This window comes from Seriola lalandi, unplaced genomic scaffold (assembly GCF_002814215.2).
Source record: "Seriola lalandi dorsalis isolate HSWRI2012SDOR001 ecotype SW California unplaced genomic scaffold, Sedor1 jcf7180002054682, whole genome shotgun sequence".
In the NCBI taxonomy this organism is placed as follows: domain Eukaryota; kingdom Metazoa; phylum Chordata; class Actinopteri; order Carangiformes; family Carangidae; genus Seriola; species Seriola lalandi.
In genome coordinates, this window is record NW_019525235.1 from 658,967 (window position 1) to 684,071 (window position 25,105).

General features: G+C 42.6%; 1 protein-coding gene across 2 annotated transcripts in view; it reads left to right on the forward strand.

Annotated features, from left to right (window-relative positions):
* syt7a (synaptotagmin VIIa) overlaps nucleotides 1-19,864 on the forward strand; it is a 74,452-nt gene extending 54,588 nt beyond the window's left edge. The window contains exons 2-8 of one of the 2 annotated variants that reach the window (XM_087178275.1): nucleotides 2,138-2,269; nucleotides 12,230-12,332; nucleotides 14,552-14,819; nucleotides 16,293-16,462; nucleotides 16,861-16,975; nucleotides 17,655-17,854; nucleotides 18,638-19,864. In XM_087178275.1, the coding sequence (XP_087034401.1) occupies nucleotides 2,138-2,269; nucleotides 12,230-12,332; nucleotides 14,552-14,819; nucleotides 16,293-16,462; nucleotides 16,861-16,975; nucleotides 17,655-17,854; nucleotides 18,638-18,742 (1,093 nt within the window). In that variant the 3' untranslated portion in view covers nucleotides 18,743-19,864. The remainder of the gene's footprint in view (nucleotides 1-2,137; nucleotides 2,270-12,229; nucleotides 12,333-14,551; nucleotides 14,820-16,292; nucleotides 16,463-16,860; nucleotides 16,976-17,654; nucleotides 17,855-18,637) is intronic. The other variant, XM_087178276.1, reaches the window with a different exon arrangement.
* The last annotated feature ends 5,241 nt before the right edge of the window (nucleotides 19,865-25,105 follow it).

The following is a 25,105-nucleotide window of genomic DNA, read 5'->3' on the forward strand; positions in this document are numbered from 1 at the left end:
GGGGGGGTTGATGAGGCAGAGAGTGGTGTGGTGAAGGGATGAGGAAGGACACTGCCAAGGTGCAACATGTATTTAATGTCCCTTTCCACTGAATGCATTTTACAGTAGCCCTTCACCATTTCTTTTTTAATGTACATTAAAGCTTCTCTGGGTGTTTGAGTACCACACAGCTGAACTAATGCCACAGACTAACTGAGCATTAGCAGCGTAGCACATGCGAGCACCAAGGTCATGGAGAATAGCGCCTATCATTGTAAATGTGGCTTGTAGCACCTATCTCTGTAAATGCGAGATTGAGATCACTGTTGTTGCATATTTCCTTCTCTGCAACAGTGACACCTCGTATGATGGATGACAGAGTGGCTCAGTAATAGACATGACCCATTGTTCAAGCCAGTTAATTTCAATCTTGGCCAGATTCCCTATCTGGGTGAATCATTGCTCAATGAATGTGTTGATGTCATTGACACAGATATCTAGCCTTTGGAGCCGTTTGACCAAATGGATCTCTTGGAGATTGGTCTTCATACTTTTTCTCTTAAAATCAATAATTTATCCTGGTGTGATTAATGTCTGTTCCCCCGCTCGCTCGTGCTTCCTTAATGTTCAAGACATTGATTGAAAGTGTTTTACCAATATTCTTGAGTGCAAATGGCCATTCTTAACAGGTGATGGGAGAAGAGGGATCCAATAAACCCTTATGGTTACAGTACCAGTGTAAGCAGCATACCATTATGTTGAATAGACCAATGATTCCCAACTAGGGGTATGTGTGCTCCAGGGGGTACTTCTGCAGTTAGCAGAATAAAAATACAGAGTTAAATGCAAAGTTGTAGCTGAATGAACAATGAAAGTTGAAAAAATAAGCTTAAAGTAGTAGATAAATGTTGAAGTTGTGAACTGGAATTAAAGCATAAATAGTTAGAATAGATAATACAGATGAAATCACTTCAAATGATATCATTTATGTTGGGTGGTGACTTTATCTCAAAGTGGTTCTGAGCGTAGCAGACAAAAGGTTGGGAACTGCTAGTATAGACATATAACAGGGAGATTATTAAACAGGGCTTTATGGAGCTGCAAGAAAAGCTTTTGACGGCGTGTAAGGAAGATGAAATTGTGAAGTTTAGGGTGATATCTTTCCACAGCCTGGCAGCACCATATTTTCTTAGCGGAGATATATTGTAACCCGGTCAGAGCCTTAAGCTATAGACCCGTGGGTGTGGGTGACAGGAAGGAGGGGAGGGGAGGAGGCAGAGAATTAAGAGAAGGGGGATAGGGGGAGATGAAGGAGGGGGGCAACTGTAGCAGAATGGAGGAGATGAAATGAGAAGAGTGCAACACGGAGAGTGAGAGAGCAGTGACCCAGAAAACGGTGACATACACCGAGCACCTCCAGATACTGTGCCACTCAAATAGAAACAATTAGTCCAGATCTTCTTAATGAGGCTTAATTAAATCTTAACTCTGGAGAAAGATGACAGGCATGTTCGATGGGAAAGGTGAGTCTGGAGGGAAAGCAGAAGGCAGGTTAAATAACTAGATACATTACTGTGTGTGTGTGTGTGTGTGTGTGTGTGTGTGTGTGTGTGTGTGTGTGTGTGTGTGTGTGTGCATGCATGCATGCAGGTCTGTACATAACTTTTACCTGTGTGGAAGCTGATGTGCAAACTGCTGAATATCACATCCATTAACGATCATTAACTAATCACCAACAGTTCCCTTAATTATTTGTTGTCTGTATGATGTGAACACAGCCTGCACCTGCTGTCAGCACCACTTCATTAATATCATTACAGTATTATTAATTTGGCCTTTCAGTTTAAGGTATCGCCTTAATATCCTTCCCTGGACAAAGTGCTTACTGCTCGGGTGTTTTTGCTGATTTTCCCTCTATGACCATTTTCTCTGTTACTGCTTCCTCTGTTTACTCTCATGCGGTCTCTTATTGTCCAGCCGCCTCTCTGATTTCTGTCCTCGTTTTCACCTGAAATGACCTCTCTTTTCTTCTCTCTCCCTGCACCACACCTTCTTTATGTTCGATTTCCCTATCCTTTGCATCTCTGTTCTCTATTCTCGCCTCTCTTTCTGTCTCTGTCTCTATCTCTTATTGTATTTTTTTTTTATGGGGAGCCAGTGAAGGGAAGCTGGTGGTCCTGGCTTTGGCCATTGGTGTGGCCGAGCAAGATGACTTTGCCAATATCCCTGACCTGCAGGAAACAGCGCAGGCAGCACCACCAACCAATCAGGAGCCCCCTCCTGAGAAGAGGTACCGGATAACGTATGAGAGTGGTTGTTGTGTGTATGAGGGAGAACGGGGTGCAAATGAAAGGACGTGAAGGATACGTGACATCGAAGAAAAGCAGGAGATGATTTCAGAATCTAGGCGGAGGAAAGTAGTTTTGTTTTGAAGTGTTTTCGGTGAGTCACTGCACTTAGGTGCATTGTGCTACAGACCTGCACCTGAAATAGCACCACAGCTCGACACACTGTTACAGAAATAAAAATGAGAGCTGACTATAAAACCAAATGTGGAAAAAAAAAATACCCATAATGTGGAAAGAGTAAAGAGATAAAGCAATTTGGATGTTAGCTGTAAAGCAGTAATGAGCTCATAAATCACAGCAGTGAGATGCTCACTGCTACTCCAGTCCTTTTTTCTGCTTTTACAGGTAAAATTTCAGCCAATCACATAAAACAGTGTTTTCTCATGCCAGCTGTCTTGGCCATTATAATTATCTCCCCATATCGCAATGACATTCTCCCCCACCATTTTCATCTCTATTTGTTTGTCTTTTTACTACTGGCTTACAGAGACCTCCCATTGGTAATTGTCGTATTTCCTTTGTATCTTCATGCTTTTATTATCTCTGTCCTTTCTACTCCTATGTTCTTTTTTTCCCCTCCTGCTCATTAGCTTCCTTCAATCACCCTCTGCTACTCTGAGAGTCCCGTCTCTGTAGCTCCACTGAGGGCCCAGAGAGCCGCCTCATTATTCCACAACATGTTAGTCACTTACATAAACATGCTGCTAAAAATAAACCTTTTCCTTGCCAGCCACCTTCTGCACAAGCTCCCTATCTCCCAAAATAATTGCTTTTGCATTCTGTAAAGGAATTGGACCAACTTTTCTTTTTTTGTAGAACAGTTTAAGACTAACAAAAGAGTACAGGGGTGGTTGTCATGTGAGAGAAAAGGCTCACACCACGCTGTGCTTATGTTTGCTCATTTTCAGCCACGGACGGCGGTTTTTGATTATTTGCGCAAGAGTATAACACCACAGAGCCACAGCGTAATCCTGTGTTTGGTCCAGCCCTAGGCAGATGCGACACACTCGATTTCTTCTGCAGTCCAATTAGGCTGTTTTAACCTCACTTTGATTCTGTGACAAATCGGACACAATTTTTGAGATGCATAATATGACATACACCTTAAAAAAAAAAATGGCAGAAGAGGGTGAACAAATTCTGATTTACTTGTCACGCCAATTATTCCTCATTCAATGTTTGATAAATTTGACACATGACTTAAAACAAGGGCTCTATTACAATAAAGATGGTAACTGTTTTCTTATGTAGACTGCACAGCTGCAGTATGAAGCTGCACATGTGGGCTGGAGACATTTTTTTTGTTCTTGTGCCTTCGTCCCCAAAATAGTAAGCACCTTTATTTGTCATAAAAAGTTTGCCTTTAGAGCTATGCTACGTCAACAACTACTGAGAGATATTTGTGTCTCAGTTTGTCGGCCTCATTTTAGTCTCCTGCCCCCGAGCGTCCTGTGGCCTTTTCCTGGAGTCCACACAGCGCTACGTGGAGCTACAAACAAGCATGAAAGTCATCTTTGACTAAGAATGTCGCTTTTGTGAACATCAAAAGTATTGCCATTGTTCAGGATTAGTGTGAAACCCGTAGAGCCACAGAGGAGTACAATTTTCTGTGTAATTTGCTGTGCACATTACATCTGGCTTTTCCAGAATTTTATTCACCTGGAAACCTCCTTAAATGGGTTGTGAAATCCACTAATAGACTAAACAGCAAGAAGGAACCACAGGCCGCTCGGTCCAGCACACGGCCAGCAGGACTCACCTCGAATAATGGTGATTGAGTGCATTGTGGTATTTTCTAGATTAACCTGAGGTTCATTTAATTTCTTTCAGTCAAAACAGAATGACTGGCAGCTTTACAGTCTGTGAACAATAGAGAGGTAGGGAGTAAAAAAAGAATGATTTGACTAATGAATGTCTCGGCCACTTTACTGAGCTCCTGTCTATCCCTTTCCTGAGCTGTAAACTAATTCCACTTGAGCCACGTATTGTTTTGTTTGTTTCATGATAAATTACAAATTCAAATCTATAATGAATGATTTAGCCACACTTTAATTGGTTGCTAAATTTAGGCGCTCGAATAAACATTATAAGTCCACAGTGTATTAAAAATGCAAGGTGTAAGCTTGCTGGGAGTATATCATTCCCCATGGTGTTAGTGCTGACTTCACAGATGTCTGACCATGATTTAATCAATCACGCTCTTGGCATATTGCTCGTTCTAAACGGGGCTCTCGAGCCTGCATCCAGCTGGAGACAAAGCCATTCTTTCATTCGCCTTTCGCTCTCCACACCCCTCTGTGCAGCCATATCATCGCAGTCTGTGCATTTACATCAAACATGTCCTTCATGTGCCCGTCACTCATCTCCATACCTGCATCACTCATGTTGCACCCCTTGAATTTATTCAACAAAAACTGACCTATCTGAATGACGACACTGGCAAATTATTTCCGCCAAACACAAAGCCTCTGAAGTTAATGTGAATAGTTTGTGACTCTCAAAATCGTCAGTGCTAACATCAAAGTGAAATCTCTCCTCCCGTGATGAATAGCAAAGAGCTGTTCTCTGCACAAGTGATGTGTGGTGGAAAGTAACTAAGTACATTTACTCAAGTTCTGTACTTTGTACTTTTTCTTCCACTACATTAATTTGACAGCTATAGTTAAAGGTCCCATATTTGACACTTTTCCTATGTTTTATTTGAAGTTTTGATATCCATAAGATGATATATTTGTGGTTTTAAGAACCAAAAACTATTTCAATTCAGTTTCACATCTCCTCTCAGGCTTCTCTCTGGAGCTCTAGTAACAACTGGTTGGTGAGCCAATCAGAAGAGAGGCTGAGCCTGTGGGTCCAGGTGGGCGGGGCTTGGGGCATGGCTGAGAGGGGTAACTGCTTTGTTGTGACATCACAAAGTTACAGAAGTCCTGACGGCTCATTTTAAGGCACAGTTTCTTAATACAAACTGTGTGCATCTTTCTTTGGACTGAGCTCTTTGATACTTTCACAGTATTAATATATTAATATACCTAGACCTGCTTTCTAATCAAAAAAGACATGTAAGGGTCACTTTATACAATATGGGACCTTTAATAGTTACTCTACAAATACTGTAACAGATTTTCTATTATCAAATGTAGATTCGTTTATAAAATATAACAAATAGTTAAAAATTAAACCAATGATTTAATGACCCTTTAGTTGGCAATTCCCATCTAAACCTCACAGATGGTTCAATATGAAAAACTGTTCAAGAAAGCTAAAATGTTCCAATATTTCATAAGAAAAAGCAAAGATTAGAACAGTTTGTAAAATATGAATACAAATCTATGTCGCAGAATTCTGTTCTGCTCCATTAATCATCTCTCTGCCCCTCAGATTAATGCTAAGATCTTTAGGAGGCGACCCAACCCCTGGGACCAGACTAAACTACCTAACAGTATATAAGTGGTTAAACCTAGCCCCACCTTGACCAGCTACAACGTTAATATACTTCTTACACATTGATGAGACGTGTCAATGCTAATGATTTTTTAAACATTTATTAATTAAATGTGTCACCAACAGGAACATTTTATTGCAGAAAGTACATTTTGCTGAGAATACTTCTGTACTTTAGGTTAAGTAGGGTTTTGAAAGCAGGACTTTTACTTGTACTGGAGTATTTTACATTGTTGTATTGGTATTTTTACTGATGTACAAGATCACAGTGCCTCTTCCACTGCTGGAAACAGAAATGCTGAACAGCATGTAGGGACAAATAACAACAGAGAGGCTTTTCATTTACCCCTCAGCAGTGTTTATGCTTCATTGTTGCTTGGCCATAGTTGAAGGCAAGCAAAACAAACACAGTCTTATCCCCACTGGCCATGAGAAGGTGTTATAGTGCATGATATTCATTACGCTCCTTCACTGACCTTGTGTGTGCGATCGCTGGATGAAAGCGTTCTGCGCAGCCATTTGTTTATGAAGTGAGGCAGGAGCTGACTGACAGTTTGAAAGGCACCAGAGCTGGTGGTAGTGATAGAGACTTTCAAACCAAGGTTACACACTCGCAGGGGAGAGAGCGGGTGGGAAGGCTGCGCAGTAAAATAGCGGAGGAACTCGGATGGATTACAAAATTGTATGTTGCTTTGATTATGGGGCCACACATGCTGAGATGTTTATATCCCAGGCATCCATAGGTTGTGGATGTTAGAAAGCTTAATTAGGATGTTAGAGTGGCTCGTTAATGCCTCATCGGTCTTCACTTGTACAATTCTGTTTCGATTCAGTGAACCTATACTGTAGGTTCTCCTGCACTGTTGCTATAAAGAGAAGCCACAATCCCCGAGAGCTTTGAATCTAGATCTCTCTCTGAGCAGCAAGCCAACGGGCCAATGAGGGTGGAGGCTCGGGACGGGGGAGGCGGGATACGTCCTTGTGCCACATTGACATTAAATCCACTTGCCTTTGGTCTTTCAATTATTCATCCATGCATGTTACATCATTTTGAGTAAGCCAGCAGAGTTGTTTCTTGTTTCTGAACACATCTTGCAGATATTAATAGATATAGCTGTAGATTTCTCTGCCTCAAAGACGTGATGCATTCTGAGATTCTCTGAGTGTCCATTAATTGCCAAGTGGGCTATATGATATTGCTCCATAATTTATGAGCTTATTACATTGCTTAAGTGACACGAAAGGCTATGATAAACAGGCAGTTTTGACCTATTATCTAAATCAATATAAATGTGCGTTTATTTGACATCATGACTGTGTTTGTGCTCTTAACGCATTAGTCTGAGTAGGAGGAGTTTAATCTTTATGTGGTGGAGCATGGTGTGTTTAGGCTAATGTAATGTTAGGTCATTTTGAGGTCACATGCATGTTTAGAGTGCGGTTTACCAGTCTTGTTTTCTTAGATGATAGAAAGAAAAACTGCTGTCATAATGCTTCCAGATGATATAATCAGTATGTGTGTTTGGACAAACACGTGTAAATTGATTATGCTATGTTCTGCTAGTCTGACACAGTGCTCCTCCTGTGACAGGGGCTTTGCAGGCCCGACTAATCAGCAGAGTCTTCAGGGGCTCTGGTTAAGACTGCCCCTGAGGCTCTGGCGCCCTGTAGCCACCATGCTCATCCTCACATCACAAGGGGAATGTTGAGATGCATTCAGTTACATGCTAAGAGAGGGGGGAAAGAAGATAACACTGACGCGGGGGGAAAAAAAAGGAACCACAAAACGAAGAGTAGGAGGGGAGCACATTCATATTTCCATCCATCTATATGTCAGGGGAGGATGAAAGAAAATTCAGAGTGCAAATCCATCTTCCTTCAATGAGAGTAGTAGGAGGGAGTGCTCACTGTATTCTGCACATCCCTGTATTATGCAGGGCTGGAGGCAGCACTCTAGCCAGCAGGTACATGCTGCTACACATGCTCATCTCATACACACAGATAGATGGATGGCGGTTGGGGAGAGGAGCTATTAGGAGCATTAACCTGGGACTCCTGTGTCCTGCCTCAGAACAGGTGGCACATCTGCAGCAGCCTCCACCTCAGAGGCAATCTTTGAATTTAATCGGGATTCAAAACATTTGGTAGACTCGTGTTTGGAGTTTTAATGGACTTGAAAAATGTTTTGATGATTTCATGTTGCTGAAATTCCCCGGGATGATAGGTCAGTTGTTTTGGTTGAGCTCGGAAGAATGACTGCTAAATTGCAGAGAGTATTGGGAGGCTATAAAGGGAGGTGGGGCTCTGAACCGTTACAACATTATGCTCATCTTTGGATTTGAAACGAATCCTGTTTGCCATCTACAGTATTTTATTTTATATAGTTAACAGGGCAATTGCAAACCAACCAAGAAGTAATGTGTTAAAATACATTTAAAATATGGCCTCTAATAAAAATAAAATAGACATGTAACAGTATTTATAGAGATCCACGTTTGGAACTGACTGAATTGTGGTGTTGTTTTCTATTTCCTTTTTGGAGTTCAGTGAAAGAAGCAGATACATTTAGCACCTCCCTTGTTGCTTCTTCCTGAAATGGGATTTCAGTAAACGATGCTATTTTAGACTCATTTCCAGTTCCAGAACGTAGGAAGTAATTAGTCAACAGTGAAAACATCCACATTCATGTGCTGCAGCAGAGTCTTTGGTCATAGCTTGAGAAGTGAAGCAGCAGGGATGACTGGCTGACTCCAGTGTGAACGTACATGTGTTTCATGTGGATGATGAAGTTATGTAAGCAGCGCTGTGCTTTACTGCTGCGGTTTTGACTGTGAATGATCCTGGGAAGTATGATGTGGCCCCTGAAGAATGATAGATCTAGTGGGCGACTATAAAATTGAGCATAGACATTGAAATACATCACTTCACGGTCTCAGGCGAGCGTGTTTGTTTGAGTGTGACATGTTTGCAGAGGGGTGGGGAGTCTGAGTGTCTGGGGAAAAAAAAAAAGAAAAAAAAAGCTGGGGCTGGGTTGGGCTTTCTTTCTCGCGTCTCTCTCCAGCCTAGAAGTGGAGTGTCTTTCCCCCCCCCTCCCCCTCTCTTCGAGCTGCTGGCCCTCGGTCAGGTAACAAAACAGGATAGTATCACAGGACGGTGAAACCCAAAGTGGCCCCGCCTGCCTCCATATGTCTGTTCATGTGAATGTGTGTGTCTGCGAGGCTCTCACCCGTACCTGTCATATATCCTATACCTTATCTTCTTTGTTCTCAGTGTGTTTGCCTGTTTGCTGCACCCCTCTAAACACACCCTTCCCTTGCGTCCACTCCCAACAACCTCTTGTCACAACACCTCAAACCCCCATATGTATGGTCTGTGTTTCTAGAGCCGTTGCTATGCCAACAGCCCACTTTCTGTGCCTTAGCTGTGGGAGAATCTGATTTGAACTCGAGTCCACTCTGCCTCCCACTGGATACTGTAGACAACTGCAGGCTCTAAAGCATAAATTTCCACATCAACCCCCAAGGGGTCAGACAGAAAAAAGCATTGGCACCAAAATGTAGCAGTTGTAGTATTACCATCTGCCACAATTAATATTGCTTTTTTAGAAATGGAATAAATTGAGACCAATCTTCGTTTTCAATTCATGATACTCTTCAGAAACTGGATAATCTGGAGGAAGTACCTTATTTTCTGCAACAAATCTGCAGCCCCAGCCGCTTTGTTTAAACAGCCTGGAGGCAGCGCTGGAGCAGAGGACCACCTCAGGTGCTGTAGAGCAGGGCTGGTAGAAAGGCCATTCCCCTGGCTGCACTAGCTCTTACCTGAGAATGCACTGAACCCCTGAATGAAGCATGAAGCAGAATGAATAATTGAAGATGTTCACTCCCCCATCAATAGTTGGGAGGTGGAGGAGGAGGGAGGTGCCTTGCTTTACTTCAAGCCATAAGTCTCTCTCCTAGCTTCAGAGCTCGTTTGAGCTCATCCTCAGATCTTGGTTAAGTGTTTTTACCCAGCCTTTTCCTCACCTCTCAAACCTGTTGACTGCAGTTTAGAGTCTGTGCAAAAAAACAGGCCCCCCGAAAATGCATTTACCTCCTCCCTTGGCAACTAATACAACTAACACCAATTGATAAACAGTCCCTTCCCTTCCCGAAATGGTTAACATCCCTCCTTCCCCCCGTCTCGCTCTGGTTCCTTTGCTGGTTGAAGTGATTGTCTGTTTGCCTGTCTTGTTTGCTTGCTTTTTCTGTCTGTCTATTTGTCAGTATATTTTCCCCTGGTTCTGTCCTTGTCTTCTGCAAAAATGTACACATTATTGCATTCAACATCAATTCTCATCCAAATTTGCAGTTCAGAGCGCCAACAAAAAAGTGCCACCCATGAGACATACATTCTCTCAGTGAAAAGCTCAACAGAAGAATGCTGGCCAGACAGACAGACTTTCTATGGGCTCCTTGTTTCCTGCCTGTCCAAGGCATTGCCTTCACTCTCTGAGTGACAACTACTTGCATATATTATATATGCACATGTAGCCAATGCCCGTTTGTGCTTTGGCCCTGTGTCCCCAGTCCACACTTTTAGAGTGTTGCCAATTGGTTGGAAAATCAGGTTAGACTTAAAGTGAACTTGTACCATTTGTAGTTATCACTTCTATTTAACAATGCCCTCTTCTGTAACACTCTAAATGTGCACTTCCTATGTTCTTACTATTTGTCCCTTTTTGTGTTTTCAATGATATTATATTTTGTATTGTATATCTACCCCTTATTTCTCTTTCATTCTATATCTCATCTATCGTTTATTTTGAGCTCTCCACTTAAAGAGCAACGGTTCTTGCTCTCTCTCTCTCTCTCTCTTTTTCCTTGTGATCAATTGTATTTATTGTCTTTTTCTTTTCCTCTCTGTGCTCTTTTTCTCCCTCTAGCATGTTCGCCCCTTTGTCTCCTGTTAGAGATATTGTGTGTGCATAGCTCTTTATTTTTTTTGTCTCTTATTCTTTGATACTTATCAGACTGACCAAACTAAGCCTCTCTTGTGTTTCCAGGCTTTCCTTCCTTCATTCCCTATCTTTTCTTGCAGCTCTGTTTTTTCTCTCTAATGTGCTGGTGTTTGTAACAATCTCACTCTGTTTTGGTTTTGGTTTTTTGTAACCTCACTGTTCATGCTATTAATACTTGCTATCTCTTCTAATACAGAAAAAATAATTTTCAGCTTGCTTTTCTCTTTCTTACATTCCTTGTTAAACCTTCTATCTTATCTACAGTCTTTATGATTTCTGTCCAGTTTGTGCGTCTGCAGCATCCTCTCTGCATCTGCTCGTTTCTTTTCTCTTTCTCTGTGTTTCTGTTCTTGTCTTTCGTCTCTATTTACTGTTTGTTTCTTGCCTAACGGTGTTTCAGTGTTCAGCCTCTCCATGTGCCTTGAGCAGTCATCTATGGAGTGCTGTGTGTCCAATGTGTCATATTGCATTGGCCAGGACTTTTGCATTTGGCTCTTTCTTGTTCTATCTTTTCTCTCATGATTCCTTTGATCTCATAATATTTATCCTCTTTTAATTTTTTGTCTTCTTTTGCCGGTTTTCCTTTTCTTTACACTTTGTGATTCTTGTTGTTATCATGATGTATGAACATAGAGGTTTTTCTCCCACTTTAATGTTATGTTTTCAACAATCCTCGTGTGAAGGAACTAAACTTAACATCTATTAACATTTGTACCTAAGTATCAGCTGTGCCATGGGAGATCTCTGCTCTCTCCTTTATGTTTTTTTTTAATCAATATTTTGTGTTGATGCAAAGTTAATAACTGAGAGATTTAAACACACAAACACTATAACATCTGTCCTGTTAAACGTCTGGTCCTCTACATGTTGCTATACATGTCTGTCTACTGTGTATATATAGTAACGTCCTGTTGCTATACATGTCATTATACATGTGTGTCTTGTTAATGTCTTTAGAGGGACTAAGGGTTGATCATAAACTCTGGGGATTGGACATAATTAATGGGTTTCTATCAATTTTAAATTTAGTGGTTCTGTTTCGTGTTCTGTCTGAAAATGTGTTTGTTTACTTAGTGGAGGTAACTTTCCTGTTAGAGATATGGATGTTTGCCACACTGGACATATGTATAGTCATCTCAGATTCCAAGTTTCATCAAACACAACCCACTGCATCAAATGTCCTCAGTTCTAGCGCCCGACGTTAATCTGTGGAATCTCTGGCAGATTTTATTTGGCATCGCTCATGATAGCTAGAGAAAGCACAATCTACTTTGAAGCGACTTCTGTCCAAAGCAAACTTGGACTCAATTGGTCATTTCAGATAGACAGTGGTCTAGCGCCAAACAGGTGGAGGTTGGACTCCCTGTGTGCTCAGACATTCTCTCTTTCTGGAGATGAGTTAGCTTCTCAGCACATGTTCTCGCTCTTTTCCCTCTGCGTCAAACTGTGTTTTTGCTTACAGGGGCAACAAGCCAGCTAACAGCCCTAAGGGTCAACCCCCTGATGCTGACGGTCACTCCTCCGTCACTGACCTGGCCAACTCTCTCACTGGAGACATGGTGATGGTAAGACCCTCTGTCCCACCACTCATCAATCCCACTGTCACTTAGGCTGATAACGCTCGGTGTACACGATATGGGCAAAAGTATGTGGACGCCCTTGTCTTTGTGTCCCAATCTTTTTCGGGCCCCATAATTCCAGGTATCGGATAAGGCAGGGAAATGTTACTGAAAAAGGAGGAAATAGCAAATTTGTTTGACACTTGGTTGTGGATGAATATGCACTAGTTGGTAATTATGGCACCAGTACGATGTTTGTGGGATTGCCTCAATTCCCTCTATTGAAGGAAAATCACCCATTACAATAACGTGGCCCATTTCTGTGGTTTTAGTAACTGTTGCACAACAGTGGAGCTCTGTGGCACAGAGGGATCATTTATATCAGGCTTTGCCTACACTGACAGTATTTGTCAGTAGGTTCAAGTCATTGCTACTTTTTGGCTTGTCATGGGATTTGTTGAAAATATGAAAAATCGAGAATTTCTGCAGAAAATCTTAAAGGGACACACCAGTGTTGATCTTCCATAAAATTGGGGAAATTTTGGGGAGATAGATTAAAAATCATTGGTCAAAACTGTTCAGTTCACAAAACTGTAACAGACTTCAAGATATTCAGATTTTTAACAACTAGCCTGGCTCAAGCTCCAAAACCACTGGATCCTACATGCATGCATCCTACAGTTTGTAAAGCAAGGGCAGGTCAGTAAAGCTTTCAGTTTCAAACTTGTAGTCTCAAACCCCAAGTCTAGAAATAAACCCGGAAGCCAACATCAGGGTTATTTTCTCAGACCTTTGAAAAGCTCCATCCAGAGCTACAGAAGACGTTTTACAGCTGTTTTCACAGGATGAGTAGAACTCCTCCTGATAAGTAAACTGACCTTGACATGACCGTTCCAGTTTGGCGTGGAAGAGCTGGACTGGACTAGACTGGAGTCCTGAGCTCAACCCCCGTCCAACACCTTTGGCAATGAATCAGAACGCTGACTGTGCAGCAGGCTATATCAGCCAAAATCAGTGTCTGACCTCATTAATGCTTTTTGCGGCTGAATGGAAGCAAATCCTTTCAGCGAGAGTCCAAAATGTTGTGGAAAGACGTCCCAGAGGAGTGGAGGAATCACACTGATGCCTGTGGTTTGAGAGTGAAATGTTCAGTGATCACATACGGTATTTGTGTCCACATACTTTTGACCATGAGGTAATTCTTCTCGCTGCAAGGGCTCGTGCTTCAGAGTCATCCTCCATGCACAGGATGATTTACAGCTGCACATGGTAATAACGGAGTCATTATAGAAAAAAATACACAGCCAGTTCCCACAGTGGCAATCAAGTGAGACAAGCCATCCAAGGTGACTCACACTGTTTGATAAATTAGACTTGGAATATTTCACACACAGTTCTGAAACCCATGTTGACAAATTCTGAGTGAGTCAGTCTTTGTCACTTTGAAATTCTGAAATCAGCTATTTCAGGTAATGCTCCCAGTGAGTGTTTGCATGCAAACCACTTCTCAGGCTAGTGTTTTTCAAAGTGTCAGTGGAGGCTCTTGCACAAAGTTGGTCTCATTAACTACTTGTTTTTATCTCTTTCAAAGTCCTCAACTGCCTCGCTCCAATGAATGCTATTGTTAGAGAGAGACAGAGAGAAAATTAAAGGACAGAGACAGACGGTGGAGCAACAGGGAGAAAAGAAACAACCATAAACACAACACAGCTGCCAGTGAAGACAGGCAACCTTGAGCTGTGCCTCCCTGCCCGCTCTCTCCATGTCCCTTCATTCAATGCTCTCTCTCTCTCTCCTGCACTTTCTCTTTGTCTCTTGCTCTCCCTTTCCCTCTCTCTGTCCGCTGCTTTCTATCAGATAGCGGCCTTTTAGTACACAGCTGTGATAAAGCAGTCAGAGTGGCTGTGAGAGAGACTGGGTGGTCTAAATCTTCCCTATCTACAATCTGAGCACCTCCTGCCTCTTAAGAACATTAGTAAGGAAATTAAACTCTCTCACTCTTCTTAATGTCAGACCAATCTCTGCCTTTAAGCAGCTGCCTCTATATGCCAGGATAGAAATGCAGCTCTAAAATCTCCTCCTCCTCCTCACGGTCTGAGTGCACGTGCTTGTGTCACAAAAAGTGTGTGTGTTCTTAGACTGAACCTTTTGTGTGAGTGGTTGCCGCTGCTGCTGTTGCATGTATGAGTGTTCATATTTATGTGACTTTGATGGTGGCCCTGCAGCTGTCTCCAGGGTCGGAGGATGATGACGGTGAAGGGCCTATCAGTGAGAAGCTAGGCCGGATCCAGTTCAGCATAGGCTACAGCTTCCAGAACACCACTCTCACCGTCAAAGTTCTCAGGGGCCAGGAACTCCCGGCCAAGGACTTCTCCGGCACCTCCGACCCCTTCGTCAAGATCTACCTGCTGCCTGACAAGAAGCACAAGCTGGAAACCAAGGTCAAGAGAAAGAACCTCAACCCCCATTGGAACGAAACCTTCCTGTTTGAAGGTCTGTGTTATTTCCATTCAGCTACTTTTCAGAGACCTGTCTGTTATTGTTGTTGTTACACACTTTCTGTTACATTTTGCCATTTTACCCATCAAAGTTCCTGAAAACCTGTTTTTATATCATAAGCGTATCCCTACAACATGAAATATTCATAACTAAATAAGCAACTCTGAACATTTAAGCTAAAACAATTGCTATGATTTAACAGTAAAACACTGAAAAACTCTGATAAGCTGCTGCATCTGGACTGTGTGGGTGTTGTTTCATCAGATTTCCACTTCAAACTAGTGAGAATAGTACGAATGAAAATAGAAGTGCACAAATCTCTCATGTGAAATAACCACAAGTGTTCACACTTTGGCAGATAATTATGTGTTCATATGAGACCCCATTGAATGAAGCTGAATGAAGAGAATAGGTTTTCAGGGGCTTTAAACATTCTAATATAAAATGATCTGTGCTTCTGTGCTATGCTTGAGAGGGTTGGTTTCCACAGATTCGACAGCTTGGCATAACTCTTTAAAGCAATAGTGGGGCAATTCGGAAAGGTTTTACTAATTATGAAGAAACAGTCAGGAGCTGCTTCTTTTAGCATAAAGACTGGAAAGCTGGAAATAGCTATTCCGGCTGTTTGAAGGTAAGAAAATGCATGTACCAGCACCTCTAAGCCTAATGATCACCTTATGTCTCATTTGTGCAATCCATATAAAAACCAAGTGTAAAAACGTAGGTCTGCTTCGGTTCTTTATGCTAAGCTAAGCTAACCAGCTTCTTGCTGTAGCCTTATATTTAACAGACAGATATAATAGTGGCTTCTCATTTAACCAGAGAGCGAATAAGCTCACTCACAAGCCCGAAGTCTGTAAAGTCTCATTAGGCATTCATAGCAATGACAATGTTCCTCAGCGCTCAGAGAGCATCGTGGGAGTTGTGTGACAAGTCACAATGAATGTGTGAAAATAGGACAAAATTTTTTTTGCATTGATAAAACCTCCAGCTCAAGACACTGCAGTCATTTTTTTGTTTAAAAAAAAAAAAAATCTACAATATTCTTGAGCTCTGTCAACGGCAGATGTTTAGTAGCAGCGTCACAGAGCGATGAGGTTTGTAACACCTGTATGATCTGAATATGTTTCATTAGGACCATCGTGCTCGGATGACAGCGCAGTGTTAAATTAACCAAAATAATGTTCAAAAGGCTCAAACCCTTTCCAAAATTAGAACAATGGCCAGTGCTCTTGAAAAATGAATGTGATAGGTCTTCGTGACTGGAGTATAATGATCCGTCTCAGTCATCTGAGAGAGAGCGCTGGCAGGTCCTGTCGTTTCTGAAATGCACTTTGGCCTTTGCCAAATTCATCCCTGTTAGCACGGTGCAGATTACACTGCTCTCTCTGCACTGTCAGGAATATTTTTTCACTCTCTGTAACTAAGCTCACTCCTCAGCGTTATCTGTTTCTGCCTCTGTTTTAGGCTTCCCTTATGAGAAGGTGAGAGAGCGCACTCTTTACCTTCAGGTGTTGGACTACGACCGCTTCAGCAGGAATGACCCCATTGGAGAAGTGTCAATCCCCCTTAACAAGGTGGAACTGGGCCAGATAAAGACCTTCTGGAAGGAGCTCAAGCCCTGCAGTGATGGCAGTGTAAGAGCGAGGGGATGACCATCAGGTCATCAGGCTGAATGATGACAAATCCAGTTTTTTCATTCAAATGTTGTGATTACAGTTTTATTGAATACGAGTTTGATGCCATTCGTTGACTGCTTTTAGCATGTGAACTTGATTGATGTAATTTTAGGGTGAGCAACAGGCTCAGCTCAGCCACCCTGGTCACTGGACCATCTGTGTTTGGCACAAGGGGTTAGAGCAGAGAGGGCAGCGATGTAAGATTACACAATAAAATAGTGAGTAATCTGAGTTTGATATTCCCTGATGAAATCTGATATTAGAGTGAGCGAATCATACTCCACTGTGTGTGTGTGTGTGTGTGTGTGTGTGTGTGTGTGTGTGTGTGTGTGCGCGCGCGTGTGTGTGTTCCGCAGGGGAGACGGGGAGACCTGCTGGTGTCACTCTGCTATAATCCCACTGCCAACACCATCACTGTGAACATCATCAAAGCGCGCAATCTCAAAGCCATGGATATCGGGGGCACCTCAGGTAGAGATTCCTCCTCGTTTGTTTAGTCTTTTCTCTTTCTAGCCCTTGTCCACCGGTCTGAAGCCCTTCTTCTGACATTGGAAGCTCTGTGGCTTCACACACAGCTCTGGCTCTGTGTTCAAACATTTCCTGACCTGTCCGTGCGGACGACGGCTGCCGTCTGGCTCCTGAGCTGGGTCGCACCGCAGATAGCTGCGGCAGCAAGGTGACACTACGTCAAGTGTGTCTCCCTTGCCCTCTCTCTATCCTGTTCTGTCTCTTTCTGTATATCTATGAGGATCTTCAGCCTCCCAGCCAAATCTGTGTCAGCCCAGTTTGGTGCTAGTTTTCAAAGTATCAGGTCTCACTGTGAAATGCTTTCTGTGGCATATCTTTGTAAAATTACCTCTTCCTGCCACAGCAGGAGCGGTGGCTGTTAGTATTACAGAGTATGATAATGCTCCAGAATTGGTAGTACAAATCCCAGGCCCTATTTCCATAAATACTTCCTCATTTGTATGTTTCCTAGCTCAAGGGATAAGTTGACCTTGAGCTCAAACTAGGTATCTGCTTCCCTGCTGCCTTCCCTGACTTTAACAATTAAGAGGGTAATTGCAAACCTGACCCTAAAAATCCCCCTCAATGTGCATCTTCATCCTCCATCTCATGTAAACTGCTGCACTCTCCGTCCATATTGTAGATCCATATGTGAAGGTGTGGCTGATGCACAAGGACAAGCGTGTAGAGAAGAAGAAGACGGTGACGATGAAGCGCTGTCTGAACCCTGTCTTCAATGAGTCCTTCCCCTTCGATGTCCCCGCCCATGTGCTGAGGGAGACCACCATCATCATCACTGTCATGGACAAGGACAGGCTCAGCCGCAATGACGTTATCGGCAAGGTAACACTTTGTCAACTTAGTCTTGTTGCCCTTGGTCACAACTTTTCCGTAGCATTTCCATCTCGGGACAACACTGAATTAAAGCAGGGGCCAGCATCAAACATGCAGAGACAGTAGATGCATGTCATGCTGGCTTTACAGACCACTGTAATAAATGTATCACTCAATTATGATCTCTTCAGAACATGAAAAAATTCAGGTTAGATCAGTCTGCATAAAAATGATCTTTCCCCTGGTGGTGGTGCAGGAAAAATAAAATAAAACCTTGTAGGACCACAACTATGTTTTACACCCCCCCCCATTTCCAGTCTTTATGCTTAGCTAAGCCAACTGGCTGCTGGCTCCTGCTACATATTTACAGTACAAACATGGCTTGGCTGCTGAATGATCTCTCATCTACTATTATGAACTATCCTTTAACGTCTTGTCATTCTGTGTTTGTGCACTGTCTGACTTGGTAGAATAGGCAGCAGAATTGGCTGACTGAAATGAAATAATGAAGTTATTCAAGAACTCGCTGTGAAGAGTGAAGCGCAAAGTGTCCCTAACATTCATGAGTCATTGATTAAGGTTTTAACAGCAAATTTCATTTTAAAATACATCAGTGATGCTGTTCTCCAGCGCTGACACTGCTGCCTTGTGTGCATCAGGTGCTGAATATCATGTGAAGATCTTCCTCTTGTCTTGTCATGTCTGAATAAAAACGGCATGCAATGTTTCCTATTCCGCGTCTGACAGGACTCTGTCTACATCATCATCCCCTCTCTTCCTCCCTTCTCTCAGATCTATCTATCGTGGAAGAGTGGACCAGCGGAGGTGAAGCACTGGAAAGACATGCTCGCTCGGCCGCGTACTAACGTCGCCCAGTGGCACGCTCTCAAGGCCTGATCGCACCGCCCAGCTCCCTCCATGGCCCCTTCCCGTCTCCTACCCCGCTCCCACTCCTCTCTCCCGTCCCCTCCTCCCACTCCCGTCCTTATGCACAAGACTGACTTGCTGCCAGGCTGCGAAACACGGGTACAATTAGCCATCTGCTCTATTAAACCTTTAAACTCCTTTCTTTCAAAATCTCTACTCCTCTCCGACTCTTCTCTCTTCTTCTCTTCCCAACTCTCATATAGCGGTGTCTTAATTTCTATGTCTCACCACTTTGCCAATGGTCCCCCTGTTTCTGACTGTCTGTATGTCTGTCTGTCCTTATGCACTTTGCCTGTGGAGGTCTGATGTTCAGTTTCTTTGTCGACCCCTTGGTTCTGAACTGCACTGCAGCCCCTGACCCATTTAAGGTGCCAGTCCCGTGGGATCACAGAGAACCTTAAATAACGATCTAATCTCATATAATCCTACTGTATGACTATTCCAGGTACACAATGCTATACAGTATGTACTGTATGTACATATACATATTAATATATTAGGCGTATAGATTGGCAGAACTCCCCCTATACACATGACTAGTATACAGTATGTTATCCATAGCCTGTCTGCTGTTTCCCTTCTCTCCTCTCTCTTCATTTGTCACCTCGTCTTTGTCATCTATCTTAAGTGTACAATATCCTGTCCCCCATCTCAGTCCTCCCTACTTTAACTCAAAAGTGGTTTAATGTTCAGCTGAAGTTGTCGAAAGCAATCAATACTCCGTTTGTGATGAAACCAGCTGAACTCAAGATGGAATTGTTGATACTGCTGTCTCCCTCCCTCCCTACTTCCTCTTCTCTATGCTCTTCTTTTTTTCCTCCTTATTGTTCCCTCTTTCTCTTCCTCTGGCACAATATTAGTGAATCCCTCCTTTCTGGACCCCCACCCCCCTTGTCGTCTGTGTGCTGTGGGTGCTGTGCTGTAGCTCCAACAAAAATAGAGATTAAAAAAAGATAAATAAATAAACTGAACTTTCCGATGTTGGGAAAGCGGGAACACAATAAACTCATGAAATGGATCGCTCCTGATTTTTCCAGACAAAAAAGCCCTGACATGGAGAGAGAAAAAAGAAGATGTAAAAAAAAAAAGTTCCCCAAGATACGATGATGTCATTTTTCACAGCATCACCAACTGAGGAAACCAATTTAAATCTTCTTCCAATGTTAAGATGAAAACAGAAGCAAAAAGCAAAGTTTGTGCTGTTGGTGCACACGCATTCAGTTGTGTGTGCACACTTCTGTCTGTTTATCGAAGCTTTGAATTCTTTGTGCTGCCCTGTGCTCTTGTTTTGTGCTGACGGGGGTCGATCCCCAGCAGTTTTGACTGCTGCGTTACTGCTGTGTGCCTGCGTGCGCGTGTGTGTGTGTGTGTGTGTGTGTGTGTGTGTGTGTGTGTGTGTGTGTGTGTGTGCGCGTGCGCGTGCGTGCGTGTTCACAGGAGCAACACCAATTCAGACTCGGCAGAAATCTTCTTCTCTTTTCTCTTTCTCATCTTGCGCTCTTCTTGCTCTTCTTACTGCCATTGTTTCCCCATCCTCCTTTACTGCCCTGCCTTCTGAACGAGGGCACGGGGAAGTTCTATCTGCACTTTTTGAAAATGTAATAACAATAATAACGATGATGATAGTTTTAATGATGATTCTAGTACCGGTGAAAATTAAGGGAGGAGTACCTGAAAGGGTGAGCAGCAGTTGGGGAGAGGCGATGTCCTCTCTGTGATTTCAGGGTTTGGAGATGAAGTGGAGGACACAGAGGATGGATGTAGGGCTCTCATCCTCCTCTCTTTGTTCCTCTTGTTTTCCTCTATATACCTGTGCACAATGTGTTGCTCAACAGCAGGTATGGTCGGAGCTCTAACCAAGAGTCTGTCTGCTTCTATGTGAGTCCATGAGGCTGAACAATAGGTTGCATATCTGGGAACAGTCAGACAGACAGATGCGTTTTTTTTTTTTTTTTTTGCTTTAACACGGAAAGCGAAACAAAATAACAAGGCCTTCTCTGCGTTCTTGTTGTTGTTCCCAGAACCTACGAATGACTGTGCATCACAGAGAGTGGGTGTGATATTAGATGATGGTCTGATCTGCCACTGTGAGATACTGTAGAAGCAGATTAGACATTATCTCTTCCCTGAGTGCTTGAGAGCACCACAGAGTGTACTGGTAGCTGCCCTGCTTGTCAGGCGCATTCAGCTCAGCTCGATATTTCTGTAACGTAAATAAAACAGTCAGAAAGCAGCAACGTGAATACCGTCAGCCATTAAGAGCCACTCACACAGGCATCTGCTCTTCCTTAGTGTACTCTCTACTGTAACTGTCTGTCTGGGTTTTTACATTCTTAAAGACCTGTGAAGCATAATCCTGTTGGTAAGTCAGTTTTTTTTACTGCAGTGGCTTAGTTTTTATTTCTAAATGAGGACTCGCCCTTCAAATATCTGTCAGGTTAGACTGAGCAAGCAAATCCTAACAGCTGATTGTTTTCTGGCTGAGACATTAGTGCTGGCCCCATCAAAATCCATGCTTGTTGGTCCTGCAGTGGATTTTATTTTCTCTTGTCTGGCTATAATTTGATAGTGTCTTGTATTTTGATGCTTGTTTTGATTTATGCCAATGATAACCTGATCACCATTCACCACTGAGAAACTGAAAGATAGTGTAATTGTAGTCCAATCTACACCGGGTTAGTCTCCTGTCCAGTGTCTCTGTAAGCCAGTCTGGGCCGCACACAGCGTGCTGTATGTGTGTTCTGGAAAGTGTGCTTCGTGTGAGCCTCGGTGCTGGCTGCTGCGATGCACTGATCCAGTCCAGCACCCTTCAGAACAATTGGCCAGCCGTGGAACAGGGCCCACTGTTTTGACAGCCACTGCCTGCATTGTCACAGCACATTACACTCCCATTAGGTGGTCAGAAAGGAGCAATATCTGCTTCCTTGGACCTGGGGGACACACTATTTGCAGAAGTAGTACTTGCTAAGAATAATAGAAAACATGTAGCGCCGTCTGTCATTAGTTACCCTGAGAATGATGGGCAGGGATAAAAACTCGTCAAAATTAGGAACATAATTAGTGGGCGATCGCTGCTGCTCAAGCTGTGAAAACCAATTGTGGTTTGAATGTGCAGGTGTGCAGGTGATGAGTCAACACAATACCTCTGCCATTTCCTTTCACCAGGATTACATCCTGCTCAAGGAGTGATAAATTACTATGCTACTTTGGTTTACAATGCTTCGTCATCAGTAACCCTGTAAACTGGGGGATATGGCTTTATTTTTAGTAGCATGAGGCAGAGTGAGATGCCACTGATCCTCCAGGTAGACTGGAGGGTGGGAGTGCTTTGGGATACAGACTCATCTTAAATGTTTCTACATGTAATTTGTTTATCCCTTGTGTTTTGTTGACATTGGCTTTTCTTCCCCATAGTTTGGGGTCCAATAGATGTTGAGTGCTGTATATGTAAACATAATAATAATTGCTAAATCAACCTTTCTCTTTTGTTCTGACCTTACTAAACCCCAGTATGTAGATAAGCAGTAACTATTCCTTTTGCCATAAACTGAGCTTGCACATTTGACACACTGACCATAAAGCATTGTTTTAAAACAAATAAGGAAATATTTCATGTTTTATATGGAATGCATATATAAATATGCAGTATATTCATTTGGTTTTTTGGAAAGAAATTTACAATCAAAGAGTACAAATACAGAGGTGTCAAAATTTGTCTAGATAAAAACACACTACATGAGCAGTCATGCTCAAGGTCATGAATCTTCCATAAAGGTAACTAGTACCTCTAAAAAATAGCAAGAAATATGCCATATACAAAGTATATGAAATGTATGGTTGACTCAAGACTTCATTGGATGTTTGAGACATTAGCTCCCTTTTCAAAATTTCAAAATCAAACTTTAGAAAACAAAGTGTTACATACTTCATCAGAAAGAAAGTTTCACACTCCATAAAATAATCAGGAGTCCCAAACATTATGTTCTGTCACTGCCAGCAGTCAAACAGCAGCACCATTAAAACGGATAGTGAGCTCAGAGCCAAACAGTATAAAGGAGAAAGCAATTTCCAAATCCCAGTTTTATTATACTGCCACCTGTCTCACGCCTCTAAACTTATTGCGTTTTGTTGGCACCAACACTGTCAGCAATGACCTTCAACAATCCTGAGCTCATGAATACGGCATGGCAGCGTTGCAGATGCTCAGTCAAGACTTTTTTTTTTTGCTCCACTCGGTGCACTTGCTCTCCTTGTGTCCAATCTTTCGTCACTGCTCCGCTCCCTGGTGAAGCCAACTGGTAGCTGCAGGTGTGGATAATTACAGTTTGATTCCTGAGCTTTAATTCAAGTTGACAGACACAGCCAACACTGCCCACAACTTTGCCACCGAATAAAGGCTCTCAAAACGGACTTTTTGGTTACATAAATGATACCTTTCCCCAGTGTATTCGATATCTATCCCTTCACTGTTCAGTCTGTGGAGTATTGGAAAGTTTCTGCAAATGTCTTTTGCATTAAATGCCAATTTGTGTTTTGGCTGCATGACTAGGGATGGTAATGTTGTTCTGTCGGCTGGTCGGCCACTTTTGTCCGGACTGAAATATCTCAGCAACTACTGGATGGATTCCCATGAAATATTGGACAGAGATTCATGGTCCCCAGAGGATGAGCCATACTGAGATTGGTGACTTTACTTCTGGCACCAAAATGAGGTTGACATTTTTTGTTTTTAGTGAATAATGTTAACAACTATTGGAGTGACTGTTTTGAAATTTGGTAGAGACAATCATTTCCCCCCTTAGGAATTATAATAGCTTTGGTGATCCCTTAATATTTTCTTGAGCGCCATCCTGGGGTCAAAATATTGATTAGTTCAATACTTTGGTTCACGACCAAATACTTGCAAAACTAATGACATTCAAATCAGACTCAGCTGTACTTTGTATTTAGAGCTAATTAGCAAATGTTAGCATGTTAACACGCTAACCTAATATAGTGACTGTGGTAAACATACCTGATATACATCAATATTGTCATAGTGCGCAAGTTAGCTTACTGATGTTAACATGTGGTTCAAAGCACTGCTGTGTCTCAGTACAGCTTTACAGAGCTGCTATAATGGCTGTAGACTCGCAGTCCTGTTATCAGTCTGTGTCGCTGGACACATCCATCTCCTGGACTCCATCTTCTTTGAGATGTTTATTCCTGGGTGTGTTCCCCCAAATTTATCATCGTCACCCACAGCCTTCACTTCTCTGTTTACTTTGTAAATAACTGAAAGCTTTATTGGCTGAAGGGGTTGCACCTGTTTGCCAAGGGATTAGCAAGATATTCTTCTGAGGCTGTTGATATTGTTTGTCCTTGTCATACTCTCAGCCCCGTTCTTTCTTCACTAGTTTTCCTTGATGGATATGGCTTTCTTAAGATGAGCGTCAATGACTCACTCTGTTGGAAAGCTGCCTGCTTTGCTGTAGTTTGTGCAATATTAAATTAAGGGTACCCTGTACTTTAAGAGTTGGGGAACTTAAGGTGTGTGTGTGTGTGTGTGTGTGTGTGTGTGTGTGTGTGTGTGTGTGTGTAGGTGTGTGTGTAGGTGTGTGTGTGTGGTTTACAATCAGGCTGAAGGAACCTCATCCTGGAGGCACTGCAGTTGATGTTTTATTCTGCTGAATCATATTATGACGACTGCGGCAGCCCAGAAGTCTTCTGGGTCACCTTTGTCATTGTGTGCAGTCGGTCCCTGTGTGAGTCTCGCCCTGCGCAGACAGACCTCACCTCCCCTAACTCACCCTTTCAATTGTTTTAAGCATCTGGTGAAAACCAATGTGACTTCTCCTAATCAGGGTTCAAGTAAGCATTATTTGAATGGTAACAAAATGAATATGAAAAACAATAAGTAATAATATCTTTTTTCTTTTTGTTCACATTTGACTGTTGGTCAGTGTGTATGTATGTGTGTGCTTGGTGTTCTTGTGTTTGGGTTTATTTCTTTACAACAACGTGATAAGAAAATCCTTCTGTTTTTGAAAACTTTATGTAAATATTGTTGGTGAAAATTAACATTTGTTGTACGCCGAGTTTTCATTTGTCACTTGAAATGATGAAGAAAACAATGATATTCATGAATAACAGTGGTGATGTTGATGATGCTGAAGCTGATTATACCTGCCCTTCTTGAATAAGGGCTTTTGATGTCCGCTGTATTTTTGTTGGAGGTGTCGTGAGGTCAGGGCAAGAGAAACAAAGGGAAGGAGTGATACCCAACACATCCCAGGCCCACTGTAGCAACACTGCCACATACCTTACCCCACCACCCCAACCCCCCATCCCCCA